The 20701-nt window shown below is 39.3% G+C and overlaps 1 protein-coding gene across 3 annotated transcripts in view; it reads right to left on the bottom strand.

Moving 5' to 3' along the window:
- The window catches only part of PIK3R5 (phosphoinositide-3-kinase regulatory subunit 5), an 89665-nt gene that overhangs the window by 29666 nt on the left and 39298 nt on the right, over positions 1-20701 (bottom strand). For all 3 annotated transcript variants that reach the window (XM_020966657.2, XM_020966655.2, XM_020966656.2), the window contains 4 exons: positions 12399-12514; positions 7666-7766; positions 2780-2848; positions 1215-1353 (listed from right to left, as the gene is read on the bottom strand). In XM_020966657.2, coding sequence (XP_020822316.1) covers positions 1215-1353; positions 2780-2848; positions 7666-7766; positions 12399-12501 — 412 coding nt within the window. In that variant the 5' untranslated portion in view covers positions 12502-12514. The remainder of the gene's footprint in view (positions 1-1214; positions 1354-2779; positions 2849-7665; positions 7767-12398; positions 12515-20701) is intronic.

The raw sequence follows: 20701 nt of genomic DNA, 5'->3' as shown, positions 1-20701 counted from the left end.
TCCTTTTTATTAGATCTCTTTGGGATATAGACCTGGTATTGATATTGCTGGGCAAGTTACTTAAACCTGTTTGCCTCAGTTTCCTCATCTGTGAAATGAGCTGGAGAAGGAAATGGCAAACCACTCCATTGTCTCTATCAAGAAAACCCCAAATGGGGTCATAAAGAGTAAGACATGACTGAAATGACTGAACACCAACAACAAATTGTATACCTAATCTATTCCACTCTATTTCTTAACCAGTACCAGATTATTTTGATGATTGCTGCTTTGAAATATGGTACTGCTTTATAATAGTTTTAGATCTCGTATTGCGAGGCCACCTTCCCTTGCATTTCTTTTCATTAATTCCTTTGATATTCTTGACCTTTTGTTCTGCCAGATAAATTTTGTTATTATTTTTTCTAGCTTGAGAAAATAATTTTTTGGTAGTTTGATTGGTATGGCATTGAACAAGTAAATTAAGTTAGGTATAATTCTCATTTTTAATTATGTTAGCTTGGGCTACCATGAGCAACTGATATTTTTCCAGTTATTTAGATCTGACTTTATTTGTGTAAAAAGTTGTGGTATATGATTGTGCTAGAATAATATACTATAAGAAATAATAAGCAGGATGCACTCAGAAAAACCTGGATTTATGTGAACTGATGCAAAGTGAAATGCGCAGAATCAGGAGAACATTGTCACACAGTAACAGCAATATTGTGTAATGATCAACTGTGTCTCCAGAGAAAGAACAGATGGAGTCTGAATGTAGATCAAAGCATGCTTTTTTAAAAAGTTTTATTTTTCTTGGGGTTTTTTTGGTCTATGCTTTCTTTTACAATATGACTAATATGGAAATACGTTTTGCATGACTGCACATCGCACATGTATAACCTATATCAAAATGTTTGCCTTCTCAATAAGGGGGATGGGAAGAAGGAAGGGAGAGAATTTGGAACTCAAAAATTTTTTAAATGAATGTTAAAAATCGTTTTTATGTATAATTGGGGAAAAATAAAATATTAAATAAATATATTAAAAAAGAAAAAAGCTAAATAAAACTGACTCATAGCCAGGCTCAAAATTGTAGGAGCTGAAGAGTGTAAGGTGCTAACAATCATAAGGGATGCTATTTCCAAAGCTAAAATATGAGTGCCTATGAACATCTTTATTGGCATGCTTCCCTTGCTGCCACTCTCCACTTTATAGCATTGGCACATACATACCTGGCACCTTGAGCTCTGAATCAATGAAAGTGAGAAGCTCCTGACAGATGCTGCAGTAAGGAATGGGCCAGGTCAGGAATCTGTGGTAGGTTCTAGCTGCTTTCAGAAGGAGGTCAGAATCTGGTGGGAAGTGTGGAGTCTGTGTGAGGGAAGCAGACATAAAGTAAAGAACTAAGTCAGAATTGGGATGAGATTTGAGTGTGGAAGAGGACAATGACATAATATAGGAGAGGAGACTGGGTTCGTTTCAGGGCTAGGTCCTCAAAAGAACAAATACATACAACTGGGAAATTCGAGTCATCTCAGAAGCAGGGTTGTATATAGCAAGGTAGTGGCAAATAACATAGAGACTAGTAGGACGCCTGTCCTGGAGGATGGTCCTCATGTTATAGATTACAAATGGCAAAATGGTGGTCTAGGTACAATTAACAAAGAGGCAGCTAGGGGGTCTAGTTGATAAAGTGCTGGACTTGGGAGTCAGGATGACCTGCTTGAATCCTGCTCTAACACTAAGATGTGTGATCATCGGCAAGCCTGAGCTTCCTCATCTGTAAAATGGGGATAATAAAGGCTTCTACTTTATTGAGCTGTTGTGACTATCCACTGAGATAATGTGAGTATTTTGCACACTTTAAAGCTATACATAAATCTATTTTATTTTATTTTGGTCAAACACATCGGAACTTAATTTTCCCAGTCCCATGATGCTCTCATGAGAAGCTAATGATCAAGCAATTTTGCCAATCTTCAGACAGTGTCTATGACTTCTCTTTGGGAATTGTATTCTAAGCCTGCATCATATAGTGATGGGTGGCATAAGTGTTGAAGCTCAAAGATGTTAAGTAAGTGGCTAAGATCACACATCTATTAAGTTCCAGATCTGGGACCTGAACTGAAGGCTTCTGAATACAAATCCATATTCTTTCCACTACATCTTATAATGTATCTCTCTTATTATCCTGAAAACTCAATGAGGGTGAGCACTATGTTGTTTTTCATCTTTGGATCCCCAACGTGTAGTTGAGTGCTTAATCACTGTTGAATGAATGAACAGAAGCAAATTTTCACCTTCCGAGAATGGATTTAGTTTTTAGAAAGAGCTAAAAGAGTCAAGGCTAATAAATACAACAGACAACCGAGCTAAACCAAAAGGTGGGAAAGAGGTGTGATTATGAATTAACATTATAAATTAACAAGACTGAATTTCCCCTGTGGCTGATAAAGTGGATCTGAAGGTAATTCCATAAAGGGAGGTGGTGCTCTGAGCAACAGCACTGGTGAAGCATATGGACTGTTTCTGAAGGGAGGTACTCTGCAGGGAACAGGTAAACTCTGAATTTTGCAAAGAAACGAAGAAACAAAAAAACACCTTGGTGGGGTGGGCACCATTACTTTTAGCCAGCCCCTATATGCCACATTTTGGCTTTTGTTCCAATATGGAACAAAAACTTCAATGAATAGTCAGAGAGGCGTTGGCTATTCCTTTACAGAAGGGACAGGACCTAGATCTAGCAGAATTCTGGCCAGACTTCTGAGGCCTAAATCTGTCCCACCTCAGAACTTACACAAAGGACAGTAGAGTAGAAAAGTAGAGCCAGGGGAGCCAGAAGATCATAGCTGCATTTCTCTTGGACCTGTAGGAAACAGGCAAGACAGAAAGTTAATCAAACCTGTACAGGAGGAGAAGAAGAAAGAGATAGAAGGAATCTAGGGAGAGTTAAAGGAGGGAGAGAAATAAAGGCAAGGAAAGGAGGAGGAGGAAGAAGAGACAAAGGAAAAGTAAAGTAAGAGAGAGGAGGTAAGGAGGGAAAAGGGAAGGAACAGGGAGAATGGAATAGGCATGTATGATATCTCTATGAAATCTTACAATATTTTTAATGCACGTGGCTTGTTGCCTTTCCATATTTTTCTTTTTTTCTCCTACAGATAACCTTTTTTAAAGGTTTCTCTAAACTTCCTCCTTCCCTTTGAAAAAAACAAATTTTAATCACTATCTTTTGTTTTAAAATCAGCTGTATTTCCCAGTGTAACCCTCCTTGCTCCCACAGACATACTTCTTATAACAAAGAATAGATAAAGAAGGGGAAAACAGTTCAGCAAAACTAACCAACACATCCAAAGTAAAAATCCAACATTATATATAGTATCCCACATCCATAATCTGCAAAGAAGGTTGTTAGTATCTTTTCATGTCTCTTCTTTAGTGCCAAACTTAGTCACTTCATAACATGCAGTGTGGATTGTTTTATTGTTATTCTATTTACATTGTTATGACCACTATGTATATTGCTTGCCTGGTTTTGCTTACTTTGGTAAGCAACAGTTCATGAAATTTTCCCATATTTCTCTGTATTCGTCATATTCACTATCTGATATAGCACTATAATATTTCATTATATTCAGGTACATCTTATTTAGCTATTCCCCAGTTGATGGGTTTCTAACTTTGTTAAAGTCCTTTTGTAATCACTGAATTCTTTGGGGTATATGTTGAACAATGGTATCTCTAGGTCAAAAAGTATATATATTTTAGTTACTTTGTTAGTATAATCCTAAATTCCTTTCTAGAATAGTTGGACTAATATGTAGTTTCACCACCAATGCATTTGAATGCCCATCTTTCCATAATTCCTACAACATTGTCTATTAGTATTTTTTGTGATCTATGCTAATGCTGGTTATGAGGTGAAACCTCAGAGCTGTTTTGATTTGCATTCCTCTTTTTAAAAAAATAATTTAAATTTAAAAAAATTTCCCCCCAGTTACATATGAAAACAATTTATAACATTTTGGGTTTTTTTAAGTTTTGAGTTCCAAATTCTATTCTTTCCTCTCTCTCCCCCGACATGGTAAGCAATCTGATATGGCTTATAAATATGCAATCATGTAAAATATTTCCATATTAGTCATTTTGTGCAAGAAGAGTGAAAGAAAGAATATATGCTTCAGGCTGTATTCAGACAACATCAGTTATTTTTCCCTGGAGGCAGACAGCATTTTTCATCATTAGTCCTTCAGGATTGTCTTGGATCATTATATTGCCGAGCATAGCTAAATCATTCACAGTTCTTCATCACACAATATTGCCGTTCCTATGTACAATATTCTCCTGGTTCTGCTTACTTCATTTTGTATCAGTTCATGTAAGTCTTTCTAGGTTTTTCTGAAAGCATCCCGCTTGTCATTTCTTATAACAATAATATTCCATTACAATCATATACCACAACTTGTTCAGCCATTCCCCAATTGATGGGCATCCCCTCAATTTCCAATCCATAGCCACCGCAAAAAGAGCTACTATAAATACCTTTGTAACCCTTTTTTGGATCTCTTTGGGATACAGACCTAGCAGTGGTATTGCTGGATCAAAGGATATGGCACAATTTTATAGTCCTTTGGGCATAGTTCCAAATTGCTCCCCAGAAGGGTTGGATCAGTGCAATTTGCATTCTTCTTATTATAAGTGATATGGAACATTCTTTCATGTGGTTGTTAACGATTTGCCATCAAAAGGCAAAATAAAATACAGCTTGTGAATACAATGGAATATGATTGTGCCGAAGGAAATAATGCATATGAGAAGCTCAGAGAAACATGGGAAGATGTTTATGAACTGATACATAAGGAAGAAGTCAGAACCAGAGGAACTAAGTGTAGAATTACTAAAGTAATATAAATAAAACACTCAAAAAATCAGAAATTAGATTAAATGCAATGATCAATATTGATTTCAGAGGACCAATAGTGAAACACACCTTCCTCCTTTTAGTAGAAAGGTGGTGGGTTACAGATACAGAATGTTCCATACATGTCAAAAGAGATCACTGTGTTGGTTGGTTTTGTTTAATTATCTTTCTTATGATTGAGAATTTATGAGATGAAAGATTATTTGGAAATAATTGTGTAAAAATAATTAAATAGAACTTGAGACTGTTTCTCTGAAGCATGATTTTCAAAAGCTCTCAAAGGTCAAAACCAGGTCACTTAGCCGTCCACTTGCATCACTATTTCATACGGAGGTTCATCTTTGTGCTGAATGGTATTGCTGAACTTAGCAAATGCCATCTTAGCCAGGCCTGTAGTCTGGATAAGGCCTATAGTCAATTCTAGCTCGTGGAAGTATTATTAATATGTGATTTTTCTGCTCTTGGAGACCTTACTAATCAAAATTGGGATCTCTCAGACATTCCACGAAATTAGACATCTTGCGTATTTCAGATACCTGCTAGCTTTTTATAATTCTATACTGTGTTCAGTCCAAACTTCTAGAGAGTAAGGACCCTGCCTTCAGAGGATTACTAATGTGGGCATATGACAATTTTGTGGTGTAGAAATCTATACACTTTATTATCTACATATAAAGCACCTTTCTCTGGTTTAAATATACCTCTCAATTTTTCTACTGGCAAATCTCTATGAGTAAAAACTTTCAGGTTTTTTTTTAACTCCTCCTTCTCCCAAAAGGGTGGCTTTGAGATCAATTTCTAGATAACTATCTTCTGCAATCCTCTTATCGGAATTTTTAGTGATCAGTAGAGTCTAGTAATTCACAAAATACTAATTGAGTAGTTTCAGTCTTATGCTGCTAGTTATCATTTTATATCACCCCAACTCTTTCATTTCATTTAAATGATCTTACAATGTCTTCAGTTTTACACATAGGATTTATTCCTAAGTTCAAGAAAATCAACACCCATTAACTCATAATTCCTATTAAATGTGTCAGCCTCTATTTTTTCAATTAGTTATAAATTAAATTTAGCAAACCAATAATTAAACATTTGATATATAGCATATGCAGAAATAAACAATGAAATAATACTTATATGTAATTAATATGTATCAAATAAAATAATAAATCAAGAGATAAAATATAGGAAAGGAAAAAAATAATGTTTCCCAGCTGTAGCATTTCACGGAATGGACTGTGGGAGCACTAGTTGACAGCCATATCAACCCTCACCTCTTTCTACCTGTTACTGACTGATTTACTTATTGAAACTCATCCTGTATTCTAAAGCAAACAAAGTATATGTTCTGATATTTCCTCATAAATTAATAGAAATGCACAATCTTTCTCATTAATTAATTAGCTTTGAGCTCCACTCCAGTTTATAGAAACCAGAGAAACATCTTATCTATAAACCTTCTCTCCTCTTTCAGCATCAAACTCTGGTTGATGTCCGGAAACATAGGCTTAGATAACCATCAATGTTACAAACTATGCAGTTTATGAACGATAATGGATAATGCAAAGAGAGTGTATCAGCTATAAGAAAAGACACTTCTGGGCCAGGACTCTTATCAGTGTTCAGTTTAACCACCCTTCTCCCCTCATACAATAGCAGCCTGGACTGGTGCAATCTCTTCTGGAGACATCTTTACAGAATAAAAGTTAAGTTCAGTGCTCTTAAAATATCTCTTTAGACTCTTTCTCCTTGACAGTTAACAAACTCATTCTCTCAAGAAAGAAAGTCTTTCAGTCCTTTCTGTGCCTTATGCAGTATCTCTCATCGTACTGTTAGTTCTCTTCAGAATTACAGAAAAACTATATAATTCTCCAAGACCCTATTCCCTCTTACAGACCCAAGAACATTATTCAGTCACTGATATGGAGGGAATGAGGAAGGGCAAAGGAATAAGTATTTATTACTTAATAAATATTGCCTAATCGGGCAGCTAGGTGGCACAGTGATAGAGCACCGGCCCTGGATTCAGGAGGACCTGAGTTCAAATCTGGCCTCAGACACATAAAACTTACTAGCTGTGTGACTTTGGGCAAGTCACTTAACCCTATTGCCCAGTCAAAAATTAAATAAATAAATAAAATTTAAAAGATAAAAAAAAAGATTGCCTACTATGTGTCAGGCACTATGCCAAGCACTTTGGCAAATATCACCTCATTTCATCCTCACAACAACCTTGTGAGATTGGTGCTATTATAGTTTTTATTCGTTTTTTAGTTAAGAAATTTTATATTTTTATATAGTTAAGAAAACTGAGGCAGGCAGAAGCTGAGTGATTTGCCCAGGGTTACACAACTAAGAAGTATTTGAGTCTGGAATAAACTCTCAGGTCCTTCTGACTCCAGTCTCAGCTCTCTATCCACTACACCACCTAGTGACCTAAGTTACTGCTGAAGATTGATATTGCATATGTACATACATATTTTTTGGTTTTTCCATGTACATATTATTTCTACCCAGTAGAAAGTGTGCTCCTTGAGGGCAGGGACTGTTTTGTTTTGTTTTTATTCCTAGTATCTAGTACAATGTCTGTCACAGTAGTAGGTACTTAAAAATGATTTCTGAACTGAATTGAATGGCCTCTGAGATCACTTTTCATACTAACATCCTAGCTTCACTCCTAAGATTCTTTATGCCTCTTCCTTCAATTCACCTTATGTTTTCTTATCTCTATTTTCCCCCCAGAACCATAGGCCAGGCCTTACCTCTGTGGTTTTCTGCAGGATCTGCTCCAGGAGGATAAGGAAGTTGTCAGGGTCCCTACTGACTAATTCTTGCAAGCTCCAACAGTTTAGACACAGCCCAGCTAGAAAGGGAAAAAGAGGGAAAGAGGTCACCCATGGGCCTCTTCTAAGTGAGGGAAGGGGAAAAAAGCTAGGGGCCCATACAGAAGCCTTGAAGAAAAGCTTCAGACATCCTAAGTCCAATCTTAGCACTACCCACCCCACTCTCATTCCTCATTCCTAAACAATTCTGTACAGTTCTGTGGAGAGTCATTATTGAATATTAATTTAGTACACTATAACTTAGATTTTTCACGAACGATGCTACATTCCAAGGTAACCTCTCAATTCCTTCTTAGCATTCTGCCAGCCTAGTTCCCTACAGACTCTCTCTGGAGAAAGCTCCCATGAAAAAACATACATTCTCAAAGAAACAGTATACAGCTGGAAATCAAAAGATCTGAGTTCTAGTCCTGGCTCTGAAACCTAGTAATCATGTAATCCTAAAGCTAATTATTTCACTCCATGGAGCCTAGGCTTCCTCATCTATAAAGCAGAGATAAAGATAATAACATCAACCATATAAGATTGTTCTGAGGATCAAATAAGATATTGACAGTGTTTTTAAAAAGTGAAATGCACTTATACAAATGCAAACTGGAAATAATTCACATCTGTTGTTGATCATTTGTTTCAGTCGTGTCTGACTCTTCAAGACCCCATTTGGGGTTTTCTAGGCAAAGATACTGGAATGGTTTGCCATTTCTTTCTGCAGTTCATTTTACAGGTGAGGAAACTGAGGCAAAAGGGTTAAGTGACTTGCCCAGGTTCACACAGTTGGTAAGTGTCTGAACACAGGAAGATGAGTCTTCCTGACTCCAGGTCCAGCACTCTAGCCACTGAACCACTTAGGTGCCCTAATTCACATTTAGCTTGCCCTAATATAGGGCTCTGCAATTCACAAAGTACCTTCTTCACAATTATCCACTGAGGTAGGTGTAGCACAAGCTAATTATAGTCTTCATCTTGCAGGTGAGGAGACTGAGGTTCACACAGCCAGTACAGTGGAAAGAGCACTGACTCAGGGATCACAGGATCTGGATTCAAATCCTACTTCTGATGCTTACTGTGTACCCTTGAGCAAGTCACAACCTCCCTGGGATTTAGCTGGAGGCAGCATGATTCAATGGAAAGGGCACAAATTCTGGGGTCAGAAGATCTGGTTTATAGCCCCATTTCTGATGTTTAATACTTCTGTGATCTTGGGCAAATTGCTTAACTTCCCTGGGACTCAGTTTCTTTGTTTACAAATGAAAGGGTTAGGCTCTGAGACCCCTTCCTGCTCTACATCTATGATTCTAATCATAATTCTAATAATTGTGGCACCTCAAGTTCCTTCCATCTCTGTGTTCAGTATCATTCTGTAGCCAGCTCTAGTGTATGAAAATGAAGCATTATTAATGAACATACATGACTTATGTTACTAGGTAGCCTATGGGATCTGTTATAAGAAGATGCTTCTATCTTTGGGCTTACAAGTAGCACAGGATAATCTCTAATCCTTTTTACTGGCCAGTTTCCAAACTGGAAAATTCTCATAGAGGTTTATACAGTCTCACTATTTGCCCTCCCCAGAGCCTTCCATTATTGCTACTCCCAATTTTCTTAATGGACCCTTTGAGTACAATGAAGGTTTCAAAGATTCCAGCTTCAAAACCAATTTGCCCAGTGCTTCTTTGGGTAGACCAAACAGCTCCCCTCTCCATGACTATAACTCTTTCCCCAGCACCATGAAGTTCTAAAGGGACTAGAGACTACTCTGTGCAGTGGTTAGCTAAAGGAACTCAGTTTGTTTAGTTCAGAAGAGAAACTGAGGGGACCTGATAACTAAAGGATTTGAAGGGCTGTCACACAGAAGAGATATTAGTTTTGTTTGGTTGGCGCCTGAGGGCAGGAATAAGATCAATGGGTGGAAATTGCAGAGAAGCAGATTTTGGCTCAAAATAAGGATTAACTTCATAAAAATTAGAACTGTCCAAAAGTGGAACAGGCTGCCTTAGTAGATAATGAGTTACCCATCACTGAAGGTCTTTAAGCAAAGGCTGAATGACCATTTGTTGGAGCTGTTATAGAGAGTATTCCTTTTCATGTACAGGTTGCACCAGATGACTGTGACAGCATGTCATAAACAACACTGGATTTGGAATCAAGGGGTCCTATGTCCAAATACTAACCGCTACTTACTACCTATGTGACCTTGTGCAGGTCAGTCTCTCTGGATCTACTTGTCTAGGTAGCATGCCAATGGAAAGAGAGACAGATAAAACATTTATCAAGTGCTTACTATGTGCCAGGTAATGTGCTAAGCACTGGGGACACAGATACCAGCAAGTAGGACAGTTTAATTATAATGAAAAAAAAAGAAGGGCTAGTGGTAGGGGGCCAGGAAAGGAAGGCACTTGTCTGGGGTCATGGTGAGGAAACAGCACAAGTCAAGGCAAGATAAGGCAAAAGTTGAGCAAGTGTAAGGGGACCCAGGGACAGTCTAAGTCTCTAGTGGGGTGGAGACGGTAGGAGAGTAAGGAGACAGCCAGGAAGTCCTATGGAGGCCTGGATTCAAGCAAATAAGGCAAAAGAAAGATGAAACAAAAGAGCACTAGAGGTGGAGGCAGACGACTTGGATTCAAATTCACTATCTGTCATGACCTATGTGAATGTGAGTAATTCACTTAAACTCTCTGATTTCAGTTTCTTCCTCTATAAAATGAAGGGATTGGTCTAAAAAGGTGCTGAGGTTTCTTCCAGCTCCAATGATCCTATGATCTGAGAAAATTGGATTAAATTATTTCTAAGGTCTCTTGTAGGTCTAAATCTATGATCCTATATCATATCCTGAGATAGAGATTTATAGATGGTAGGCTGCAGAGAAGCCACTGAATCCAGTCCCCTCATTCTACAGATAAGGAAACTGAGGCTCAGAGGTTAAATGATTTGCCCAGGTTCACATAGCTGGTAGATGTCTGAGGCAGGATTTGAATTCAAGTGCTTCCGACTGTAAGTTCAGCACTCTATTCCCTGCACTACCCAATGTCTTTATCCAATGTCTCATCTAACTCTGTCCTGGTATTAAGCTAATCCTGAGGTCTCTGCTTCAGTGGGGGGCAAGCAGGCAGGTATAAAGGTCAGCTTTTTGTGCTTCTTTGCTAAGCTAGCTTTGGTATCAGCCTGGGCCAAGAATTCCTGTAGTACAGCATTTTGCCTGACCCTCCCCATACCTCACCTATGACCAGGGTCTGGCGAAACATGCTAAATGGTGGTTTTCGCTATGGATAATTCTGCCAGATATAGAGAAGCCAGAAGAAAGCCTCTACCACCTTCCCTATTTCTACAGGCAGAATGGTCTAATTTCCCTCTTCCTGCCTTTAATACTGATTTTAGTTTTTAAAGGATTTGGTAACAAGGATGGTAGCTGATAGTTCTATAATGCTTTGTTGTTTACAAAGCATTTTTACCTACGTGATTTCACTGCAATCTCATGAAGCAGATAATGTCCCTGTTTTGTAGATGAAGCATTTGAGGATCACAGCAGTTAAGCTACTTACTGAAGGTCACATTGCTATTCAAGGGTAGAGCCATAATTCAAATACAATTCTGATTTCAGAACTTGTGTTTTCCACTGTATCACAGCAGCCCAATGATATCCACCCACTAAAAAGCTTCAGGATAGCACAAGTCTAGATACCACTGGGGTTTTTTTTTAACAGAAGCTCTAGGGGCAACTAGGTGGCACAGTGTATAGAGCTCCAGCCTTGGAGTCAGGAGGACCTGAATTCAAATCTGACCTCAGACACATGACACTTACTAGCTATGTGACCCTGGGCAAGTCACTTAACCCCAACTGCCTCACCAAAAAGGCAAAAAATAAAATAAAATAAATAAAATAAAACAGAAGCTCTACCTGGCACAGGAGCACATCATTCCCTGGGGATCCTAGTTTTTCCATCCTGGAGAAGTATGAGGCCAGTCCTTTTGGCCTATCCGTTTTCCTCCCTCTACTTTGGTCATTATAATGCATATCTTCATAAAGGCACCTATATTTTCACTCACTAGGTGGCACTTCCTTTTCTCTCAGGTGGCAGCCATAGGTATTCTATACCTAATCTGGGGTCAAAAGGCAGGGGAAATGAGGGCTGCAAAGGACAAATAATGTTTTATGGAAAGTAACATGCAAATTCTGGTTTTGCCAAGCACCAAGGGATGCTGACTTTTCTCTCTACATAAATGGCTGCTGACACCAGCAGCCCACTCTTCCTTCTTCTATTGTGCCTGTACATTTGCTGAACCAAGAGGATGGATATTCTCCAAATAAATGTATCTTTTGGATTACACAAGCTTGTGGAACCCCATTCCTCCCATGGCTTTTTAATAGACATTTTTTTCCTAGACATTTTGTTGATTTTGTTGATTTTCAGTATCCTCGCCCCACACAATTTCTTTTCTGAGGATCTCTCCTTCCAGAGAAAGCACTAAGATAGCAGCTCAGAGTAAGAGCAGGAGAATGTAGAAGAGAATGAGAATGAACAGAGCATTTCCAGTTTAAACTCGTTCTGATTTGGCCCAGCCCCTTACCCAGGGTTGGTAAGATCTCACATAGGAAACAAGGCAAAGCCAGACTCCCACTTTTTGCTTGGCCTCTTTCCTTCCCATACAGATACCTGTCCAGGTGGTAGTACCCCGGCTGACACTGAGCCCATGCAAACACCGTTCTAAGGCATGCTGGATCCTGTCCTCCGTGCATGTTGTGGCCATTGATTGCATTCTGAATCATTGCCTAAATGGAAAAGAGAGACATCATTAGAAGTTCTTCCTCCCTGGACACCTTTGTTGGGAGGGTTTTGGAGACCCTACAATTACATCAACCAAGCTGAGGCTTCCTCAGAGACAATCAGGCCCCACATATGGCCCGGACTCCATAGTCAGCTGTGATATCACAGGGTTGCCTTTCTCCTTTCTCCTTCTTTTACCAAGGCATCAGCAGGTATAAAGGGGAGAGGCAGTGCTCTCCGCTCAAGTCTGTGCCCTGAAGATCAGAGCTTGTAAGTTCCTTTAGGACTGGTACTTAAATGTCCTAAGAGGATGCTCATCCATTGGTTAATAAATGTGGCATATAAATGTGATGGAATTCTATTGTGCTATAACTTTCATAATTCTCATCACCTACACTTTCACTCCAACTCACACACAAACACACAGGTACCATCACACACAGGTGTTCCATTTCTCTGATCAAGACCTCTGAAATTCCTTCCCCCCCCCCAAGCCTAACCACCATTCCTTCCCACTGCTCCTCCCTTCCTAATCTTGACCCTATAGTTAACAGGTTTAACTATGGTCTTCTACCCCTGAACTCTTATCGTATTTTCTCTCATTCCTAACCAAATCCCAACCCTGCATTATACACCCTCCCTGCAATCTGTCTTTTTTGCCTTCTATTCACATGTCTCTCAATGGCACTAGAGGAAGTCATATAACTGCGTTACCTATATTTGTAGATATACAAATTTATGTTATCTAATCTCAACTGGGTCCTTACTGATGCAAGGCAATCATTTTATTCTTCTCTAATTGAATCGCAACCATACTTTCTAAAGTGGCTATATCTAACCTTTCTCTCCTCTCCTTAAAGTCTCCCAAATTTCCTCCCCTCCTTCTCAACAGAGGACCTTATTTCATACTTTAATAAGCAAATAGAGGCCATTGTCCTTCTTCCATAATTCTGCATCTCAAAATTCCTTAACATTATTTCTCATCTCTCCTTTGACCCAGTTTCTGATGAACAGGTAGCCCATTTTCTAGGCAAGGCAAACCTATATACTTGTACCCTTGATCCCATCTTCTCTCATCCCCTTTGGAATCTTGCTTCAGCAAACACCCTCTCCTCTCCACCCTCTCAATTTCTTCCCATGTACTACCTCTTTCCTGGCTGATTACAAACATGTTGTTTTCCCTCATCCTAATAACAAAACAAACAAAAAAACATTGCCTAATAATACTGTCCCCCTCATGCTATTGTCCTCGTGTACTGTCCTCCTTTTCACATTTAAACCCTAAAAAAAATCTACTTTCTCTCTCAAAACTCTTTGCAATGTCTTCTGACTTCATCATTCAATTCAAATTGCTCTCATTAATGACCTGATCCAATAGCTTTTTTCTCAGTCCTTACCCTTCTTGATCTCTCTGCAGCATTTTATGCTGGATGCTCTCTTTGCTGGGTTTTTGTGATACTATTCTCTCTTGGTTCTCCTATTACCTGTCTGGCCATTTGTATCAATCTCCTTTGTTCAACCATCATCTATGTCCTGCCTCCTAACTATAGCTATGCCTCAAGAATCTTTCCTACTTTTAGATACCCACATCTTATCAACTGACTTGGATTCAATTAAGTAAATGACCCCAACTCCTTGTACCTAGCCTTAGTCTCTTCTGAGTTCAAGTCCTACATCATACTGCCTATTGGATATTTCCAAGTAGATGTCCCATAGGTATCTCAAACTCTACATTACCAAAAATAAAACATTCTCCTCAAATGTATCCCTCTTTCAAGCTTCCCTGTTTCCACTGAAGAAAACACTACCCTTCTAGCCAACCAGGTTTGTCACCACCAAGTTTATTTTAAGTCATTCTCCACTCTTCCTCACCCCCAATATCCAATTAATTGCCAAGTCTTGTCAATTCTACCTTTGCAACACCTATAAATAATTTTTGGGGGGTAACATATGCTTTTCTCTCTATTCCCACAATTATGATCCTTATTGAGGCCCTCATTACCTCTCATCTGGATTATTATAATAGACTCTTAACTGGTTTCCCTATCTCCAGTATCACCCCTCTCTAGTCCATCCTTCACATAGCTACAAAATTAATATTCCCAAAGTACACATCTGACTATGTGATTTCCCTAGATCAAGAAAGTCCAGTGGTTTTCAAACTCACAATCTTCAGTTTGGCATTTAAAGCCCCTCACAATCTGGCTCCAGTCTATCTCTCCAAGCTTATTACACATTGTTCCTCTTCATATACTCATCAATTTGGATTATTTGCTATTCCTTGCAAATAACATTCTTTATGCTTTTTTGATGGGAGTGCTTGGACCTCAGCCCTAGGACCATATCTCTCTTCAGCCCAAAAAACACATTTCTGGCAATAAATCATGGGTGAACCCCAGTGAGGCAAACTATCTCTCCCAAAAATACAAGATGACCTCTACAGAATTTCCCTTGCATGAACAGGACTATCTTGTACCAGCAGAGCTGACATGTACTGATTCTCACAGTTACCATATACCCAGAGATGAAGCTATAGCTATGGACTCAGAGGCTATCTTGTACAAACAGTATATTGACTACCACTCCCTAATTCCACCACCTAATTAGCATACTTGGCACACCATTTACTGCACTTTTTCTATATAAGCTTTAGTTTCACACCCATTAGGTTGTGAGTTCCTTAAGGAGCTCCGCCCGCTTTATTATTGTTATAATAAACTTTTGCCACTTGACTGAAAGACTGCTTGAGTTGTGAATTCTTTCCAGATTACTCCACCCTGTACCTCAACAGTTTTAGAGTCCCTGCACCCCTAAAACCACATCACTTTTCATGGGGTTATCCACTATGCCTGGAATGAATATGAATGAAAAGAAAAAAAAACATTTATCACATGCTTATTCTGAGCTAAGTCTGCTAAACACTAGGAAAACAAAACAAAACAAAACAAAACAGCAAAAATTGTCTTCAAGGAACTTACATTCTAATGGGAGGAAGTGGAGGACAAAACACACATAGGTGAGTAGTAGCCAAGGAAGAAAAGTTTATGCAGGGAGAGTAAGTGGAGCCATCAGGGAGTATAAGAAAACCCTATCCAGAAGCAAAGGTAAAGTTGATTTGATTATGGCTCCTTGAAAGCCATTTCATTTGTGTCTTTGAATCAATAGACAGCTAAAATTCAACGTGTCCAAAATTGAATTGTCTCCTCTTCCTAAAATCTCTGTTACTATCTAGGCTACAACCATTCTCTCACAACGTTGGTGTCATCTTCAATCGTCACTCTCTCCCACTCCCCATATCCATTCTACTGCTAATGCCTGTCTAGTTTACTGTTGTATCATCTCTCATAATTTCCCCTTCTCTCCTCTGATAGTGCCATCACCTTGGTGCAGGGTCTTATAACCTCACACCTAGTCTACTTCAAGAGCCTGCTGGTTGGTCCACCTACCATAATCTCCCCCCACTCCAGTCCGTCTTGCACTCAGCTGCCACAGTGATTTTCCTAAAGTGCAGGTCTGATCATATCACACCCCCTACTCAATAAACTCCAGTGATTGTCTATCACCTCCAAGATTAAATATAAAATCCTCTGCTTGATATTCAGAGCTCTTTATAACTTGCCCTCCTCCCTACCATTCCAGCCTTCTTATACTTTAATGTACACTATAATAAATATATACCCTTCCTTGTACTCTGAGATCCAGTGACACTGGCCTATTTATTGTTTCTCATACATGGTACTCCAATTTCTGATTATGAGTATTTTCAGTGGCTGTCCCTCATTCTCTATTTCATGGCTTCTCTTCTTTCCTTTGAAACCCAGCTAAAATCCCTACTTCTACAGGAAGCATTTACCCATCCCCCTTAATTCTAATGACTTCCCTCTGCTGGTTATCTCCAATTCATCTTCTATATAGCTTATCTATACATAGTTGTTTACCTACTGTCTCCTCCATTAGACTGCCCTCCTTGAGAGCAGTGACTTTATTTTGTCTTTCTTTATATCAGTACCTAGTATATAGAAGGTGCTTAATAAATGTTTACAGATTGATTGACTGACTGAGTGACTGACTAAAGGGCTTACAGGGCTTGTGGGCAGGGACTCACCTCTCCCTGTCCTTCACTATGACCTCTAGTATTTCTTTTCTCTCTACTCTTCTAGTATATCACAATTTCTCTGGCTTCTCTTTCCTTTCTTCCCTCCATTGACAATACTAAGCCTACAGTTGACCAGTTCAATCCTAATGTCATGAATGCCTTGCCCTCTCATCCTATTTCCAGTCACACTCAACCAAATCCTAACCCTAGATTCCTCCTAACACTTGCCTTCTCCTTTTCTATTCCACACTGCTGAAAACTCCTTAGTAAAGTTACATAAACAAGCTGATTCACTAAAAGTTTTATTATCTAATCTCTACTGGGCTTTCATATCTGAACAATAATTCTTTTATTCTCTCTGGTTAACCCTTTATCACACTCTCTATCATGGATATTCCAAATTTTCTCTCTCCTCAGATTTCTTGTATCATCTCCTCCCCCCTCTCACTTAGCCTTTATTGGGAAAAAAAAAGGCCATTTAAGTGTGTTCTGTCCTCTTTAGAATGTGAGCTCTTGGAGAGCAGGGATTTATTGTTCAGTCGTTATCAACTCTTCATGTTTTGGGGTTTGGGGGGATTTTCTTAGCAAGGATACTTAAGTGGTTTGCCATTTCCTTCTCCAACTCATTTTACAGATGAGGAATTGAGGCAAACAGAGTTAAGTGACTTGCCCAGGGTCCCTCAGCTAATAATCTGAGGCCAGATTTGAACTCAGGAAGATGAGTCTTCCTGACTCCAGGCCTAGCATGCTATCTGCTGTGCCACCTAGCTACCCAAAAAGAGCAGGTTTAGGCTTACTTTTCTATATGTATTCCTAGAGCTTAGCCTAGTGCTTTGCATTTTGCATAGTAAGCACTTAATAAATGCTTCATTCGTTCAAAGGTAAAGTTCTTCATATGGTCATCTTTGAAATAGCACTGGGCCCTCAGACACTACAGGGACACTACAGGGACACTACAGGGTTCCTATCAATAGAATCCACAACCACTCAAAAGAAAATGGCTTAGTAATCTACTAGAAAAAACAAGTAGATTAATAACACATATTAGCCAGGCATATAGCTGGACAAGTAACATACCTAAATTAAGCCATCAGGACATAAATCTTGAACTGGCAATGTGGAGAGCTCAGATAGAGTAGTAGGAAGAAAGCAGATTAGATCACATTTAGGAAATTATAGGATATTTTCAACAATCCCAAACTGCTTACGATTAAAAAGGTTCATATTGAATTGGGAAAAATTGGGACAAATCTTGGAACAACAAAATCTCAGAAGAATCCAAATTGCAAGGGAACCAAATGGAAAGCACATAGATAGACACTTAAAGTTCATCAAAATTAGCTTAAAGGCTTTGTAGAATACAAATTACTAATAAATTATTAATGATACAATAAAAATCTGATGGGCTATGGAGGTAACAGGGAATAGATCATAAAGTACTAGATTTGGAATGGGAAGACACAGGTCTGTTACTTACTGTATATATGACCTTTTCACATCTTATTCCTCCAACCCCAACACATATTCTTCAGCACAGCCTCCAGGCTGTTACACAAACAAGACAGTGGAGTGTTTTTGGCTTTGGGAATTTTTTCTGGCTTTCCTTCATGCCTGGAATGCTCTCCCTCCTTCACTCTACCTACTGACCCCCTTAGTTTCCTATAAGTCCCAACTAAAATCCCTTGTTTTACTGGAAATCTTCTCCATCCCTTCTTAATTCCACTGTCTTTCTTCTATTAATTATTTTCTATTTATCCTGTATTGTTTTGCATATATTTATTTATATGTTGTATCTCCCATTGAGGACAAGGATTATCTTGGAAGGAACTTTCAAAATCATTTAGTTCAGCCTCACCATTTTATGGAGAGGAAACTGAGGCCCAGAGGCCTCAAACTGAGGCTGAAGATCATACAGCCACTAATTAGAACAGCTGAGATTCAAACACCTGCCTGACTATACTGGTTGTGGGGTGTGTGCATTGTAAACCTTTAAGTGCTAAGTGTGAGTGATACTTCTTACCTAGAAGAGGGAGGTAACTGATCTATTTACGTCATCCTTGTGTGAATTATACATGTGCTTTTATCTGCTGCGCATGGAGATGGGTGATGTATCCTCTAATCCAACCACACAAATTTATGCAAAAGAAGGATGTAAATTAGTTTTCTGAATCGGTAGCACAGTGCCTCCACTTTTTTTTTCTTTCAGTTTCCATGAGTGATGATGAGCAGAAACTGCTCCCAGCTCTTCCCCTACAGCTAGTTCCAACAGCATTTACTTCCTTCCTAAATTTCCCTGTTCCTCTTTTGTCCCGCTGTGCCTCAGTCTTCTCTATTTATTAAATTGAGATAATCATGTACATCTTGTCTAAAAGACTCTAAGTACATAAGGTAGAACAAGATAGCTAGTTTGCATTGTCTTTGGCTATGAAATTTTGGTCACCAAGCCAAAGGCTTGGTGGGTATTGTAAACCTGAGTAGCCAATGTACAGTTTTCAGTGCCCTGTGGGTTAACAACGTACTGAATGTTCTACCAAAGGTTCCCAAACTTATTTGGCCTACCACCCTCCTTTTAAAAAAAAAAATTACTCAGTGTTCCTGAGGGGGTTGTTAACCCTTATTTTTATTCAATGCCCCCCAATGGCATCCAAGGCTACTACCGCTCCTCCCCAGCCCCCACCCCCACCCTGATCATTACGGTACCCCCCTAGGGGACTGTATTGCCCACTTTGGGATCCCTGAGCAGCCAAGGTGGTCTCAGTCATGCTGATTTCTGTTTAAAAAAAAAATTCATATACTTCATGACTCATCAGCAATTGCCACCACATATGACATGACACACATGAGTACCCGCCATCAAGAGCCTCTCAGAAGCTAGCAAATAAGGAAAAGAAAACAGTCACTCTATAAAATGACACAGTCTATATAGAAAGGCTGGGGAGGGGGGGGCGGGGAATAGCACCATCTCTGGACAACCCAGAGTCCACATTTCCGGCCCCTGGGTTTCTCTCTGTGCCCTTTTCTGTGCCCTTCCCAGTCCGGAGATGAGTAGTGATTATGAAACTTAGAACCCCTGACAGGAATGCCTCTGCCTGTCACGTAGGGTCTGAACAATGTTGAAACCATGCTGGCACGGGGAATGCCTGGGGCCCCTGAGTTCCTCTTCTGGGCAAGCATGTATAAGCCTCCACCAAAAAAAACTGCCCCTACCCAGACTAGGAAATGCCTCAGGGAAGGGTGGAGGATAGGGGACTGGAAAGGAGAGGAAGGAAAAAGGAACATTAAACCCCGGAGTTTTTCTGGACACAATGTAGTCTAGCTCCCTTTCCTTCTTCACGGGCCAGTTTTTCCGCAAAGGTCCTAGGGAAGTCACGGGTATTCCCAGAACAGTAAAATGAAGGGGAATACAAATCTATAATTTTGGCAATCAGGTCACAAGGGGGACTTTATTTGCACCTTTGCAGGTACAAACATAATGTATTATCATCTATTCGTCTTTGTTTAATGCTTCTATTTCGTCCATAATAGACAGGAGGTATAGTTTTTCAAATAAGCCAGGGGCACACATATGCCTTAAACATCTCCCCGAGTACTTTGGTACTCCTTGGAGACTCAGATCCATAGAATTTTGAGACGAAAGGGACTTTTAAAGATCACCTAGTCTATTTTTTTTAATAGATAAAAAGCTGAGAATGAGAGGTTAACATAACTTTTCCCAAGTTCACATAGGTAGTAGGAGCAGAGTGAGAATTCAAACCCTGACGTTATCTGCTCAGAATCCAGTGTTCATGACACTATTAACTTTCACCAAGAGAAAAATGCCAGTGTGGCCTATACTAAATAATAAGAGCCCTTCAAGTTTTATTTTTTAAGTGTACTTGAGCTTCCACCACAGAAGGAGCTTTGCTCCTCGGAGGATGATTAATTTTCTCATCTGTTTTTTGTATCTGTTTGGTTTTTAGGCATTAACGTTAGAGGCTAATAGTGTGGGGAGGAGGGTGTTGGAGGAGAACAGAATAAAAGAACACCCCACAGAATGCTCTATCTAGAGCATCACAGATCTGTAGCTAGAAGGGACCTCAAAAGCTATCAAGTCTCA

The sequence above is a fragment of the Phascolarctos cinereus genome, unplaced genomic scaffold (genome assembly GCF_003287225.1).
Source record: "Phascolarctos cinereus isolate Bilbo 61053 unplaced genomic scaffold, phaCin_HiC Scaffold_5;HRSCAF=322, whole genome shotgun sequence".
NCBI lineage: Eukaryota > Metazoa > Chordata > Mammalia > Diprotodontia > Phascolarctidae > Phascolarctos > Phascolarctos cinereus.
The sequence above is the reverse complement of the archived record's forward strand: the minus strand, read 5'-3'. Positions and strand labels throughout refer to the sequence as shown.